Consider the following 16840-nt stretch of genomic DNA (forward strand, 5'->3'; position numbering starts at 1 on the left):
CATAAAATTTAGATAATATGCAAACAAAAAAAAATTGACTTATTGGTCTATTAACGTTCAATTGACAATACCAGAATTTATCGTCGAAGAAATGAAATTAATGAACTTGGGCATTATAATAAATCGTTAATTTTTGTTGAAAACTTAAAACTTAAAATTTGCAAACGCGTTGAAAAAGTACTTTAGAGTATAAAACAATTGAAAAACTGAGCACGCCTTAAAACGGAAAAAATCATTAATAATAAATAAACTACTATTCAAACCAATGATGAAAACCTAATTACATCTTTACGCTTTTAGTGTGAATGGCCTATAAAACCGCTGCATTTTGAATGGTATGGTATTTAAATGGTACATTTTTGTAGTCATGGTTTATTTAGCGGTACGAGAACGGTCACACTGTTCTGGACTTTTCACGTGTTGTAATTTGTTTTCAATTTAGTTTATCAAATAAAATTAAAAATATGTCCAAGTTTCTCTCTTATTATAACCTTTTTCCGATACCGGATCCCAAGGAGTTTTTGGGAATGTCCTCGGACAAAGAAAAGGGCAACGTGGTGACCACACTGGCACGCAATGTGGTCGTGGTTTTGAATGTAACGTTTATTCGTAAACTAAGCCAATGTTCCTTAAATTTATATGAAATCCTTTGCAGATAAGGACACAAACGCAGTTGTTCAGTTGGTCCCTTCCAGAGAAGCTGTCGTCAAAGGTTATATACGATCCCAGCAGTCAAAACTACGTGGGAGTCTTTGGAAATCACTCTTTGCGCCTTTGGGATGTGGATACCGGCGATGTGTCCAAGTGCAAGAAACTGAAGGTTTGATGGATGTGAAAGTCAGTCAAATATTTTAACTAAAACCCCTACATTTTAACAGTTTCAGAAAAGTATTGCTCATTTGGTGGAAACTAACCAGGAAGCTTTAGTCCTCTTCAGCGATGGCGACTGCCAGACTCTATCTCAGGCACTGGCTTCACGTAAGGATCAGAAAGAAGATACGGCCTCGCAACTGGCTCTGGCAGCCAGCAAAGTCATCAGCAAGCCAACTATTTACACCATGGCCCAGGGCCAGCAGGTGCTCACCTATTTTGAGGAGACGAAGGCCACTGGTGAACTGCAGCTCATCCGGGTTTCACTGGCCACGGCCACCAGGCGGGAGTACGCCATCAAAAGGGAAGATGTACGGTTAACTGGCTATGCCGTCATCGAGGGGGATACGGCTCCCCAATTATTGACGATTTGTAAGCATTTAACTTTTATTTTAGTGGATCATTTGATGCTAATCACTTAAGGGATGATTTCAATTTTAGGGTCCGACAAGCGAATCTTTATGCTAAACTTGGCAGACCGAACTTCAGAGCGTTCGCCCGGGCAATTCGTGTCTATGCTGGCCGAGCTGAATGTAGAAAGCAAGATGTCTGTGCATGGAGTTTCTAGGAATTTCGCTGCAATCTACGGGGCCAACTATGGTCAGGAAGGGGCCTCTCTATTAGTATACAACACGCAGTTCAAAGTGGTGAATGCCAAGCAGTACTTCAAGGTGTACCTAGAATTCTCTCGCCTGTGGGCCGGAGATCAGCACATCCTTCTGGCTATGGGTCATAATATAGCCTCCGTGGAGTACAGAATGAACCAAGAGGTTCTTGTAGACATGTTGGGCTCCCAGCTCAGAGATACACACTTCACGCCCATCGAAATGGATCATATCAACGAGGAGGAGCACTTGGAGTCAGTCATCACATTCAATGGTAGCACTAAGCCCTTCAATTATAAGGCTACTAAATCCAAGATGAATAAACTCCTGTCTTCGCCGGAGTTGCAAGCAGCCGATGGCAGGGAGTTAGCATATGATCCTCCCGAGCTAATGGACCAAGAGATTAACGAGATAATCAAGAATCATGTCCATGGAGAAGTCACCAGCAGTGAAAACGCTCTTGACGATGTAAGCGTGACTCTGATGACAAACTTCTTTGACGCAGGACCAATGAACACGGCTGTCCAGGCTTTGGTTCGACAGCTGGAGAGAAGTGGAGCCGGCGAAGAGGAGATCATTGAGAAGATTCTCACTCTTTTTATTAAAACAGGAAACACCGAACATGTACTGATGTGCCTACGCCGCTATAGCAACATATCAGAAAAAATGCTGGCCTGGTCACTGCGATTTGCTTTAGACACATGTGAAAATGCACCCCAAGTCAACGGTCATGCCCAGGATAAACCAGCTGCTTCGAATAAGTCTAACGATATGTTGCTGAATGCAGTGCTATCATGCAAATTTGATTCCATCGGTATTGAAGAGCACCTTCGCCACCATCTGGAATTAGTGCACGTGCAGCGCCTAATTAAACATCTATATAATCTAGCTAGTGACCCCAGAGCCCAGTTGGAGGAGCGACCGAATCAGAGCTACTCGATGGTTCAAACCGAGCTGCACTCCCTGCAATGGCTCGGTTGCCTCCTAACCTCCCACTTTACCTTGCTGAGTATATCGAGGGACGAAGATTTGCGCGAGACGCTCTCTAATTGGGCCAAACTCCTCTCCTTCTATCAGGACAGCTTATTTGACTTGGCAAACATAGTCCCACTTCTCACGCATATTGTTGAGAAGCGCAAGACAAAACCCATTTACTCCACAACGTGGTATGGCGTCGAGGAGGTCGTACTCTACTAGGGCCACAATGTAAAGGACTATTATGCTTTTCCCTAAGATTGTTATAAAGTGATAAGTTAAATATATTTAAAGTTTATCTGAATTTATACAATTTTATTTTCATTGGGTTTTTGAGATACAAAAAAAATTTTAAAAATTAATGAAGAGCAAAACTTTAAGACTTAAATTCTCTAACTTCATCTGATAGCATATTGGGAAATAAGGTCTGTCCCAGATCCAGCCAATCTGCGAGCTTAATAAAACAATAATATACCATTTTTTGTTGTAAAAGGAGTTGTTTATTTTGTTGTTTGTCCCTCGTTAGCCTTTAGTTAATGTGTTACGGTTAGGTATAATTGTGGCTTTGAAGAGATTACATCAACTGAAAGGTTTAAACAAAAGACAAGTGGCAAATGAATAAGACTTAATATCCAACTTGGCTAAATTGTCATTTAATAATGATCATGCAATTTTTGCTTTAAGACCACATCAAAGTGACCACAGAGTATGAAAGCTTTTTATTTCCTTTTCGAAACTGTACCAGCTGGCATGGTTAGATTTAACCGAAAACTTTTTCATCAATGGCTAACGAGACAAACACATGCGACCGGACTGAAAAATCACTCCTCTTCCCCGATAATTACACACATCAAAAATTTGGATTTCAGTTCGAATTATTATATAGCGTAGACAATAGTATGTGCCTTATATTTCATTTGGGGTATATACTTCAAGAAAACTCAACACTTTTAAGAAGGATTGTATACCCTTGCAGGGTATTATAATTTCAGTCAGAAGTTTGCAACGCAGTATATATATATATTTGTACTTATATTCCAAAAGCGGATCTAAATATCAAATATATCTATATATCTATATAACAAATATTTTAGATTAGCCTCAACAGTCGAGTCGATCTAGTCTTTACCATTTCATTCGAAGCCATTTGGCGACTTTTATTTTCACTTTAATTTTGCTCTCTATATAAAATAGCTGCCACCAATCGAAACGATCAATCAAGTAATTTAACACAGATTGATAAAACTCGAGTTATAGTAATATGAAGATAAACAGATATTTTCTGCAGGATCGTAAAAAAATTGATCCTAAATACAAGACTTTTTGTATTTATTTATTTGGATTAAGGAGACTTATTTTGAATTAAAAAGAACAGATTAACTAAAAATTTATATGAACTGACTACAAATTCAGGGGGTTTTGTTGTGTCGCATAATCAGGTTATAATTTGATTTTATATAAAGTTCATCAAATGCTTTTCATAGTACAACTGTCTTTACTTAAAGGCGACTGAAATGCCTATAGAAATAAAATCCAATGAATTAAATCAATATATAATATAGTGTAGTACATTTCTCTCTGTGGAAGCGCAAGACCCAGTGACAACCCACTTTAGCCAAGTCAAGCTCGATGAGCCACTGCCTCTTTACCACTTTCTCTGCACCTTTCTTTCGAATCAGTCTCGACGCGAACGAACCACTTGAGAGCAATGACCATCCAAAAATAAAAAAACGTTGAAAATAATGACCAAGACAAGATGGGGCTTTTTAAAAATAGCTCCCCTCCACGGTTGATTCAAGTTGGGATTTTGATTACGGCGAGGGTCAGGGGCCAAGAGCAGCATCGCTTTTTTACGGCATTAGAACTGCGGCTATTCAAATTACAGGCGACTGTGGAAGGCACCGGGCATGGGGCATGTGTATATTCTGTTCCTGCATCATTTCTTCTGATTGTAAGCCGAAGATTTATCGCGTGCTAGATGGAAGGTGAGGGGAATAAAACCTGCTTGTAACGTCATAAAATCGAGATAAATTATTTAATTTTCGATTTCCTAAAACCATTAAGCAGAGGCAGAAGAGCCCCGACGCCTAGCTACCCCATAGCCGAGAGTAAGTTGCAGAGTCATACCAGGAGACACAATCACAATCGGCCGGTCCTTATATAAAACTTGTAAATATACATACATGTATTCCTATATACTACGTATATATGTACATGGATTGCTGCTGATGCTGCGCTGCCTCTGCTGACCGCTGCATCCGTGGCAAGGCGAAGGATATAGGCACAGATACAGCTGCAGATACATGCTTACGCCTACCTGTCCGCTCTGCGCAGGTAGCGAGGCCCGGCCGGTCCAGGTAAGCAACTCTTTGGCCCGGCAAACACTGCCGCAGATACAGATACAGATGAGCGTTACTTGTTGCAAACAAACGCTAAGAGCGGAGGCAACACCACCAACAACGGCTGCCCTTCCCCGCTGGGCATCACCGCCACATTTAGCAGCGTCATGATCATCAGGGAGTAGGGACCAGGACCGGACAGGGATTGGGATTGGGACCGAGATTGGTGCAGAGTTTGAAGGTCTAAAATGCAACATCAGGCAGCATCAGGGCTGCAAAGATAGCAGAAAATCACCAAAATAATAAAAACAATATTAGGTTTAGAGAGAAAGGAATTTTGTATTAAATTATATCTTTATTTATTTATTATTTTTTTTATCAATATTTCCTACTTAGGCTTTTGTAATATTTTATATATCTTACAAAAAATAATTGTATTTGCCTTATTAATAATTTTGTCTAATTTTATTGCAATTCCTATTTTTGTATTATTCGTTATTTATAATTTTCTCATATTTTAATGATATTCTTATCTTTGCTTTCCGAGCATTTAAATTAAAAATCATAATAATAAATTTGAAAAAATTTAGATTTAACATATAAACTAATTAAAATCACTCAAACTGTTTCCCTAATATTTGATACGAAAATTGCATTAAGACTGATAAAAGGAACTAGATTTAGGATTTTTTGGATTCCAAATTAAAATCTTAATAAAAACGAAAATCTTAACATCAGACAATGAATTCAAGAAATGAGACTTATAAAGTTTTATTCAAACACAAAAACATAATAAATAATACAATTCTTAAAATAAGATAATAAATAATAATAATAAAATTGGGTCAAACTGTTTCCCTATTATGTATTTGATTCGAAAATTGCTCTATAAGACTGATAAAAGGAACTAGATTTAGGATTTGTTTTTTATTCCAAAATAAAATCTTAGTAAAAACGAAAATCTTAATATGAAAACATAAATTCAAGAAATAAGAATTAACAAGTTTTATTCACACACAAAAACATAATATATAATACAAATCTTAAAATAAGATAATAATACGATTGTTCTACTTTATATGCCCCACGATTATACGAACCAAAATCGTATTATTTTTAGTGTAATGGGGTAATAGATTTCACAAATTGATTTATTTTAATAAAAATAATAATTTTGTAAATTATATTAATAATGCAATAAAATAAATATATAAGAAAGAAAGGAAACCCCAATCTTTGCCATATAGAAAATCACCACAATAATAATTAAAAAGAAAATCACTGCCAACAAAGTCACCTGTGAATTGTGCCCAGCCCTGGACCAATTGCAGCTGCCTGTAAGCCAAATCGAGTGACTCGGCACTTGGTTCTTGGCAGCGACACGGCCCTGTGCTGGCATCCTTTGTCCCTTCCCTTGAAATGTTACCCATTTTTGTTATTTTTTCTTTTTCCCAAACACTGGCACACACACATACAGAGAGAGAGATGCAGTGCAGCGTCTTTAGAGTTGGGCCCACTCTTTCATTTCTTATTCTCCTGTTTTTTTCTTTTTTGATTTTTTGTTGTATTTTATTTTTTTAACGACAAACCGGCCGGCATTATTTTTAGAATTTTTCAGTCAAACTTGTTACCAAGCTAGGGCGAAACTGGCTTCGAGGCTGCAACAAAAACAAGAACGAAAAAAAAACGGCAGCAGCCAGCAAAAATGCAATGATCTTGTTCTCATTCCACCGTCTTTTGTCTCCCCCTGTATAACGAAAAAGGTGACTTTGTCTCTGTTCCCCGGCTCCACAGAGCCATGTATCGGGGTATCTCTGTGTCTGTGTATCTGTGGCCGGGCATTGTTACTGTTCTCTGACTTTTTAATGCCCAAAAACCCGAATGCTGCTCGAAAATTGTATCGATCTTGGCCATTTGCCGGTTGGAAGTTCGGCTTCCAGCCACCTTTTGTGTTCTGTTTTCGGCTCTTCCTCTTCCACGCAGCATCATCATGAGCACGATGATCATTATAATGCCGATACCGATGCCCGGCCGATGCCAATGCCGATGCCGAACAGGGGGGTACAGTTTCGCTCCGAACTGAAAAGTTATCATTTTGATTCTCTCTTCTTCGGAGTCTGCTGGTTTGGTGGGTTTCGCCGCTCAGTCGCTTTCTTTCGGGTTTGGACTTGGAGTTCAGGCCTTACCTAATTTATTTTTATTTTCGTTTCATTAATTTGAGTTTTGGTTTTAATTGAACGACGCTTCGTTCTCATTCTCCTTAGCCTCCCCAATCAGATTATTGACTCTGTTCAGGTCCCCCCATTCGCTTGGTATATACATTTGTACATATCTCTTCTTCTGTGCTGTGCTGGAGATTATTCAAATGGGGTATAGACGGAGGGGCCTTTGTTTGAGCCCAAACATGTTGGGTTTAATGAGTTTTATTAGTTCTGGCTCCGGCTCAATAGACTTTTCTTGGCCACAGAGGGTAAATATGGTCCAGTCCATTGGCCATGCGTATTGCCTTGGAGGGGGGTAAATGGCTGCCACCCCAGGGGCTTGGCTACGCCAGTTGAACCAACTGGTTTCCATTGGAATATGCTTATTAACCTGGCCATTTGGGGATCTCGGACAATGGCCAGGCCGGGTCTTTGAATTGTGAAATGATATGGAAACCGATAGAGCTGGAGTCCAAGCCCCAAGTGAACGGTTTCTTTATGTCGGGAAACTAGTTTAGACTTTAAAGGACGGCAGTTCGATCGGGAACATATAAACGAGTATATAGAATTATGCTATATATTTGGAATCTTGGAATTTAGTTTCCATCGATTATTTTAAACATAATAAACGCAAATAAATATTAAATCAAATATTGTTCACGAGAGATGAATACTGGTAATAGATTGTCTTGTTTAAAGTGACAGACTTTTAATTGTAAATGTTAATTTCCCAATCATATTTTAACCACCTAACTAATTTGATTCCGCGCTGGCTCTTAACAATTAATTACCCGTCCCCGCTGACCGTTGATAAGATCTCCGCCAAAATGTCGTCAGAGAGTCGCGGATTCAGAACCTCACACTTTCCCACAATGGCCGCAACAGAGGGGCAAACAATACTTTTGACATATTTATATATCCATAACTGTGTGCGCAAAAAGTCAAATATTTTCTCTGCACGTTCCCAGCGGCGGAGGCAGAAAGGCAGAAAAATGAGCAAACCCCAACTCATCTCACGTTTGCTCGGCAGGCAGACGGATCGGGAGGTCGCAGCGTCGCGATGTTGGCAAACAATGCAAATTTCCGAGCCAGGCCGGGACCAGGGAGATGCAAGTGAAAAAAGAGAGGGGGAACAGGCTGCCCTTTGCAGCGTCATATTGTCAATAGGTTATGGGCAAGTTCGTTGCCTAAGTCTTTCGTTTTTCCAACGTTAGTCAGCGACGAACGGCGGCCCCTCTAATCACTTAATCATCTTTTCCAGCGAAATTAACCAAACGGTGGGCGAAATGCGAATAAAGCTGAAATATGTGTGTCAGCCTCTAAATCTGTGGGGGCACTCGAGTCTCTGGCTTTCTAAATAAATTGCTTACCATATCCGCCAGTCAAAAGCGACATTTCAATCTCTGACTCACTGCATCAGTCGTTGAAGTTTGTACAATTTCTGCCTGATTATTGCGGTTTTGCTGGGCTACAATTTAAAATTCCTGCGCCTATCGATAAATACCCCACCCCCTCCTCCACCTCCTGCGAAAGGCCGCCGAAAAAACGAGGCTCTGGCAATTTGATCTTTAAATTTAAGCACGTTTAAATCAAAAGAGCAACGGACACAAATATACACATGGATATATCTCTCGCTTAAAAGCCAAAAGCCTTGCGTGCCTGGGCCTTGTACATGAAATAAATATATATGTATATATACACATATATTGTACACATATATCTAAACATAGTCTTCAATCCCACACAGCGCCAACAACAACAACAAAGACCTGGAGGCCCCAACAGCAACAGCAACAGCAAAAAGCCAGCTCCAGCAACAAAAACCACACGGATGACTTTGTGAAATTCGAAAGGCGGCAGCGTTGCCTTCACCACTCGCTCACCCCCTTTCCCCCCTTTTGGTTCGCCCAACTCACCTCCTTCACTTGGCCATTATGTACTTTAAATTTAAATTCAATTGACTTCTTTTATGATGGCAAACGGGCGTCGTCGGCCACGCCAAAAAGTCCAACAGCAACAACAACAAAAAATCAAGAGAAAAGAAAAAAACAGAAATTAAACAAGGAGAAAAAACCAAAAAACGTGCCAAGGGAACCTCTCACGTAGCTCTTGAAAGGGGGTTACTCCCTGGCCTTTTCTTCTGGAACAGTGGATCAAACCCTGGATGGAGCTACGCCCCTGACTTTTTGCCATTTGCCTGGAAACTTTAACGGCCATTTCTTTGCTGTTCGTTGTTGCTATCGCTTTTTTTTCTGTTGCTGTTGCCGTCGCTGCCACGCAGCAGCAAGGCACTGAAATAAAAGTATTGGATTACCTTTATATATTTATCTTAAATTATAATTGTTATGTTTATACTTTTCTCATATATTTTTATGTAGTTTCAAATTGTTTTTTTTTTTTATTATTTCGCGGTATACCTGATATTTCTGGTACAAAATAAAAGTTTCAAAATTGATTTAGGGACTTAATCTTTAATTTTAGGCTGTACTATAAATCTAGAAATATATTAAATATATGAATGCATTTTTCCAATATATGTATAAGTATATGTTATAGCATAGTAAAATAATATAGTAGTATTTATAAATGTACCATAGATATTTCATTATTTATGTTTTTCCATATAAATAGTAATTATTTATAAGATAATACATGAATGATGCATCAATAACTTAAAACTCAATAAAAACTTTAAATTCGGGACAGAAAAATTACTGTTGCTTGTTTTGTACAAACTTGTTAAATGTACATATAATGATTGTCTAAAACTGAAATTTATTAAATGAAATATGTAATATATAAATGTAATATTTTTCAATATAAATGCTGTTAATAATAATTATTTCTTTCACTGTAGCAGGCAACATCGCCAGCCGAAGCGATCGTCATCGGCCTACCTTGGTAACGTTTTTTTCGTCGTCGCTGTTGTTTTTCTGCCAGTTTGATCTTTGCCATAAAAGTGATTTTTTTTATTCTTTTCTGACTGTTGCGTGGCCATTGCGCTACACTTGATTGCGTGCTGTACGTGGGTTCTCAAGCAGCCGGTTGAGACGAGCTCTGAATTCGGGGAGGGTTTGCTAAGAGCGAGGGATGATCTGAGATGGGATTTTTCCACGGATGCACCATATGTACTGAGTGGAGATTATCTTCCTTAAGCTATAGTATTTCAAATGGTTATTTGAAATAAGAAAAAAAAAAACAACTGAAACATATTCTTTATTTTAAATATTTCAGGATAATATGAAGTATTAATAACATTTATTATTTATATTTAGAAATCGTTACTTTTATTTTTTATAGATCTTTCTAAAATCTCTGTTAATTTTGATAAAATAATGTCCAGTATTCAATATATATACAAAAATATATAACTATATATATTTTTATTTAAATATTACACTTCTTTTAAGTTCTATTCTATAGGATATTTGCTTTAATAAATATATCAGAATCGGAATCTCATACAAATTATTACAAATTTATTGATGTTACATACATTTATAGCTTATGTTTCGTTCCACCGTAATGGTTTGATATTGTATGTAATAAGCTAAAATGGGTTAATAAAATCAATTTTAATAGATTAATTTCGGGGAAAAAATATTTTTAAAAGCTAACCCATTGACCTTTTATTATTCCCACCTTATCATATCACTTCATAAGTGAGTATCTCGACCGTATTCTATCTAAGATCAGCTGTTAATTTTCACACTCCGCTTTATAGAGGAGTAACCAGCCCGGCTAAGTCAGATGGGGACTTTCGGCCGACCTCTTAACTCTTGATCAAGTTTCTCTTGATATTTGCGGGCTTCTTTCATTTTATTTTTGGGCTTTTGTCGTCTTTTATTTTCTGTGGTTTTTTCGCCTTTGTATTTTGTTGGTCTTTTTTGGATATATTTTGGCAAGTCAACTTGCTGGACAACAAATTTGCCGAAGACGGAGAGGTAGTCCGCCAGAAATCGTCCAGTTTTATGTGTTAAACAGGGTTTTGTTGGTTATAAAGGGTGATAAATAAATAAAATAAGAGGGAGAGATTTCTGTAAACTATTAAATTAAGCTCTATGTATGCATTATATTTTAACCGAAGTTTATTTCCCTATTTCGTACTCGAGCTTAGCAGACCTAATGACCTGCTCACCCTGTATAAGGCGTAATGCCAGCTTTTATAATTTCAGCTTTCGTGCAATATAATTTTTGAGCATTTTTCACCCGCATTGTTGAAATCTAAAATCAATAGCCACAGTCACAGCCACATAGACAGCCATTAGGCAACATCTTTCAGCCGTCTATACCCTATGTACCATACACCTTAGCGCACACACACACTCGCCTAGGGAGAGAGAGGCTCCCACACACACTCTCGCACCTGGACCTGGACGGGCTTTGTACTTGTCTCTTACCTGTATGCCTCTCATTTGGCGGGAAATCATGGTGCTCGCTCGATACTCGCAAGGCAAAAACAAAAACCCGAAAATCAGGTAACAACGCGGTCGCTGTCGCAGTCGCTGTTGCTGTCGGCGTCGGCGTTGGCGTTGGCGTTGCCGTCAACGTCGAGCACAGGTAAGCGCGGCGTCGGCGATCGGATCATCGGCACACCAACGCAGAAAGCGGCTCACACGGACGGCACACAGGCGCACACCTGAGACAGGTCTTATATACCCAGCGGCTGCGTCGACGCCGACGTGGACGTCGTACGTCTCAAGAAGCTGATCTGGAGCTCGTTTGTCGCATTTTTACCAAAACTGAATTTAGTTTAGAAGCGTTTGGCGGCGTTGAAGGTGTGTGCGAAAGCAATCCGGTGCCAGGGCCAAAGTCTTGAAAATCTTGAATCTCTGGAGATCCCAGAGAGTCAGTCATACCTCGAAAATGCCAGTCCACGAGCAAACCGAACTAGTGCAGTTAAGTGCCCAAATTCAGTGTGAAATTCCGGAGATCAGATCGCGGCCTCACAGCATCCCGCACTCCGGCAAACACCGAGCAAATCGCAGTTCCCAGTTTCTTCCAACTCCGAGATGTCCGGGTATGTCATTTGCATTCGCAGCTGTTCGATATAACCTCACAGGCACTGGCAACGTATCCAAGGTATGTACATAGTAGATCGTGAGCAAATTCTTTAGACATCCGGCTCTATAAGAGCGACACACGCTTCCAGAATTTTCAATAGCATTATCGTCATCGACCTCATCGCGTATGCACAGACAACTCTTGATTTCTTGAGGCAACGAACAAAAAAACGTGTTTCGGGCCAGCCCGAAATCGATTTGGTAATCAGTTTCCTCTATATATGCGCAGATCTGCGATCTAGGCCTAGGCGAAGTGGCCTCCGGTTTCGGCTCTTTTGAGCGCCCAATCAGCGGCGGCATCTCCGCTTCTCTGTCCATTTGAATATGCTGATCCATCCGGCCGTCTCTTTCTCCGGTCGTACTCCCCTCTCTTTCGCGGGATGTGTGATTTGCTCTCGGAACTATTTGAATTTGACTTGCGGTCAGCGGCTAGGCGTCAACCCGGTCCTCAGAATATATCTATATTTGGTGTGGATATTATGTTGATTCTGTAATTCGCGTCATCGGTTTAAGTCGAGAGATTTGTGTACAAGTACATATATATACGATGTGGATACTATATATGGGGGTGATTTATCTCATAGGTGTGTGTTGACTTCAAGTGCAAATTAACCTTAATAGCATGTCTGAAGAAATCACAATAAAAAAATCCCCAGTTGATTAATCCCATCTAGAAACAGTGTCCGAGAACATCATTTGCTGGCTTTACTAAGTAGATGTTTCAATGGCAGATTGCTTTAATTAAGTACGGGGAAATTGTACACATTACAATAAATTCATGACTGGTCACAAATCTGTATAGAAAACTATGCAAAGTCACAAACAACTAAGGGGACCTAAACTATTCTTATCAAAGTAGTTGTATATTTTAAATAAGATTTAGTTCGAGTTCTTGGACATTGTAGCTTGGCAAACTAACAAATAAACTTAGTTTAGGCCTTGTGTAAGCCGCTCTAAGAACCCTCCATTAGCCTTTCAAATGGATCTGGACTTGCGAACGAATGTTTCCTAATGTTTTCTAAAAGTTTTCCAACTGAGCTGCGGTACGAGTGCGGTTACGAGTACTTGAACGGCAGCGGAAATCTGCCTTTGGCCCCTGGAATGGATCGTAAGTGGCTGGGCTGGCTACTGTCGTCACACAATATCCATTGCACAATTTGCGGCAGTGGCAGGCGAACAAAATGGTAAAATGGTAAGCTGGTAAGCTGGCAAACAGGCAAACTGGTAAACGTGAAGTAAAGTGAAGTAAGACATTCAGAAATTTCGCCTGCCTGGCTGGCTGGCTGCTTTTCAACATTTTCCGCCGCTTTATGTTTCAGCGATTATTACTCGCAGCAGTAGCAGCAGCAGCAGCAGCAGCAGCAGCAGCAGCGGCAGCGGAGCGGTGTGTGTGTGAATCGCGGAGTGGCTGTGGAGTCGAGCGAGGCGCATAATTGTGGGAACTTACGTTACGGAACGCTCGTCGTCTAGCAGGCCGTAGACTTGTGGACTTGTAGACCTCTAGGCCTGTAGACCTGTAGACCTGGCTAAGGCCAGTCAGCCGTTCACCTGGCATTACTGACTTGGCCCGGCCCGGCGCTATCATGCCAATGCAGGTCCAAGTCCGGACCCACCACCGCCACAACACCACCCTGCGTCTTCCACGACGTCTAGCGTCTTGCGTCTTGCGTCTTGCGTCTTGCGTCTTCCGTCGTTCCAGTTACAGTCACTTGACCAACCGAAACATTAAGAATACGAAGAGTAAGAGTCAACTGGGAATAAGACGGTCTCTCGTTTTGGTGGGCATAATTGTTGATCGTCGTAGCGTGCATATTTATGGGAATATTTCACCGAGCGAACGAAATCATTGCAGCCCCGCACTTGTTCCCAGGGATCCGTTCTGTTTCTGGTTCTGGACGAACGCGCGCTCGTCCAACTTTGACCTTTTTCCGACCATTATCTCGTTGCTGGTTTCGTTTGTCTATGCAAAATGCATACAAATTCCACGTAGCCTTTCCCCGATGCATTCAAAGTGGCTACGCCTGCGCAAAAACCCGAAGCAGACGGTCGGGGGGAGGGGAAATACAGAAACTAAAGTAATGCCACAGCCGACGATGACGACAGATATGCCCAGTGTGAAAATAGTCGCGAGTGTCTGTGTGGGCGAGGAGACGAGAAATCGAGTGAATGTCCATGGGGGCCTTAACACTTTTTGAAATAAAAAGAAAAGGCACACGAAAATAAAAAACAAATGGAAAAACCCAAGGCGCGCGACTAATTGAATGGCCAAAAAGGTAAAGCGAAATAAATCAGCGAAATTGCACAAAACCAAAAAATAAGCGTTCATCAAAAGAGAGGAAATCGCTTTACTTTCCCTTTCAGCAATGCCGAGTGTTACACAATCAACTCTCTATACAGGGTGCTATGTTGTCTTTGGTTATCTAGCTGTATGAGTGATAAATAACGTCATAAAGCTAGCTTACCGAAGTTAATATTAGCGTCTGTCCAGCGAAAAATCAATGAGTTATAAGCCAGTTCTTAAAAAATTTGCTATGGAGAATTATCCTTGCAGATGTGTTCAAAATATTAGTTAACCATAAAATGCATAATATAAAATATAAATAATTCTGCGAAACGTTATAAAATATTGCAGAAATATCATAATGCGTATTAAAAAAAAAAAAAAATTAAAACCAAAGTGAAAGTAAAAACTAAAAACTTCATTTGACACAAAAACGACTATTATCTAGTGTGTATTTTCTTAAAACAAGTTTTAGTTTCTTTGTACATAAAGATTAAAAACAATTCAAAATTAGTTTCATACAAAATATTTTTGGAATGCAAAGAAACAGTATTTTAATTGTATCTAGTTTATAATTAACTCTAAGACTTAAAAATGTATATATAAAAACTGTTTAGTTGAAAACTATCGTGCTTTCCAATTCCGTAACTGATTTAATATATGTTAATTATTTATCATCTCTATAAAAAAACACTCACTTAAAACAAGGCCAGCAGGTTACTTGTAGGTCGTATTTATTTTTTCTCCATTAAAAAATAAATAAAAAAATTCGAAATAATTAATTAAATTGCAATTTTGAAGTCTTCTACTAATTCCTTCTGTGTAGCTGTATAATTAATTGACTGGCAAATCGATATCCATGGATTTCTTTTTCAGACTAAGCTTTATTATACTATATACTTGTTGGTATCATATTTATAACCCCCACTGTGCTATGTACCGACATTTGTTTATTATTTTGCAGTTTGCTTTTACTGCCAAGTGCTTCGAAAAATAAAAAAATTAAACAACACCTCGCAATCAAGTAAGTATTGCCATTTAGCTTTGTTTTATGTGTCTTTACTCTTCTTCTGTTTTGCTTTGATTTATAGTAACGACCTTTAGTTAAACCTTGTTTTTATAATCTGCAAACGGTAGTTAGAGAAGAGGCAGAGGACGGAGGAGGTAACAAAGAGGAGAAGGAACTGACACCACAAAGCGCACTTAATGACGTCGCTAATGAGCAGCTGATTCATTGAAATCGATACTAAAGATGTCTCACATAACGATGGTCACTACATACATATATACGAAAATTAAAAAAAAAAAGGTGTACAAAATATAATATTAAATCGTAAAATATAAAATTTTCACCAGTGAAAAACTATTTAATTTTTTTTATTGTATATATATTATATTATATTTTATTTAATTTTTATTGATATGTTTTAGAAAGTAAATACATTAACGAATTACATCATTTAAAAAATTGTAAATTTATAAAAAATAAACAATCAATAAATTAATAAACGGACCAAAAAGTATTTAATTTGATTTTTGAATGTTCTGGCTGACTAAGACTTATTTATGATAAATAAATAAAAATAAATTGTAGATAGATAACATTGTTGAATACTTTGAATCATTTAAATGTTTTACTTTATACATTTAATAAATGTAAAGCCTGTATATAAAATACTCTGATCTTAAGTGTAAGAAAAACCCATGCTGGCTATATCTTCTAGTAAAAAAAAGCACATGCTAAAATGTTGAACTTTTATTAAGTAAAAACCACGCGAAGGTTTTGCTTTTTAGCGATCTTTTCTTAGTTCTGTTTCCAAGTTGAAGTTCGCAGATCTCGACAACTCATAGGCATATGACTAACGACGGCTATGCAAATTAGTTTGGGCCATATGCCCGGTTATCGTAGCCAAGAAAAAAAAACTAACAAAAAATTTAGAAAAATACGGCACAACATCTGTTCGAACCCGGGCCAAAAGCAAATTGTTGTTCGCCATCGAGTCGAGTTCGCCGGCTGAGCACCTTCGAACACACTAGTTAGTATAGATATAGTGGATATAGAGGCGATCTCTGGCCCGACGCCGGCCCACAGATTCATATATAGCCGATGATGTATGGTGGGAATTTCCGTTACTTTAGACATTCGATTGGTCGCCGTCAGATCTCTCCAAGTAAAGCTAGGTGTTGCCTCCGAGAGAGCAGTGTAACGCCAACAGTAGGGTGGTCCAATATCCGTTTCTAAAACAATTAATATCGTTCCACATTGTCCCAGGTAAAATTTATATCTTTTTCAAACAAATAGAAGTAAACTGTTCCTGAAACCTTGATATTTCGCATGTCTTAGTTTTTTAATTAATAGATAATTAAGTTTAATTTAAGTCTTTATAGTTTGTGAGCTGAAATAAATTATTCAGAAAGACTTATCCCCAGAAAATATCGATAAGAGAGAATATACTTTCCCACTCGGATCAAACCTAGGGTGTGCGTTGAACATATATATTTTCGA

General features: G+C 38.9%; 1 protein-coding gene across 1 annotated transcript; it reads left to right on the forward strand.

The window, feature by feature from the left end:
* Positions 1 to 373: 373 nt before the first annotated feature.
* Positions 374 to 2754, forward strand: LOC110190408 (uncharacterized). Its single transcript, XM_020960874.2, has 4 exons — positions 374 to 596; positions 656 to 820; positions 879 to 1242; positions 1312 to 2754. The coding sequence occupies exons 1-4, from the start codon at positions 465 to 467 to the stop codon at positions 2670 to 2672; spliced, it is 2022 nt and encodes a 673-aa protein (XP_020816533.2). The 5' UTR covers positions 374 to 464; the 3' UTR covers positions 2673 to 2754.
* The last annotated feature ends 14086 nt before the right edge of the window (positions 2755 to 16840 follow it).

This window comes from Drosophila serrata, unplaced genomic scaffold, assembly GCF_035046125.1.
Source record: "Drosophila serrata isolate PLE 108 unplaced genomic scaffold, ASM3504612v1 contig_272, whole genome shotgun sequence".
Lineage (NCBI taxonomy): Eukaryota > Metazoa > Arthropoda > Insecta > Diptera > Drosophilidae > Drosophila > Drosophila serrata.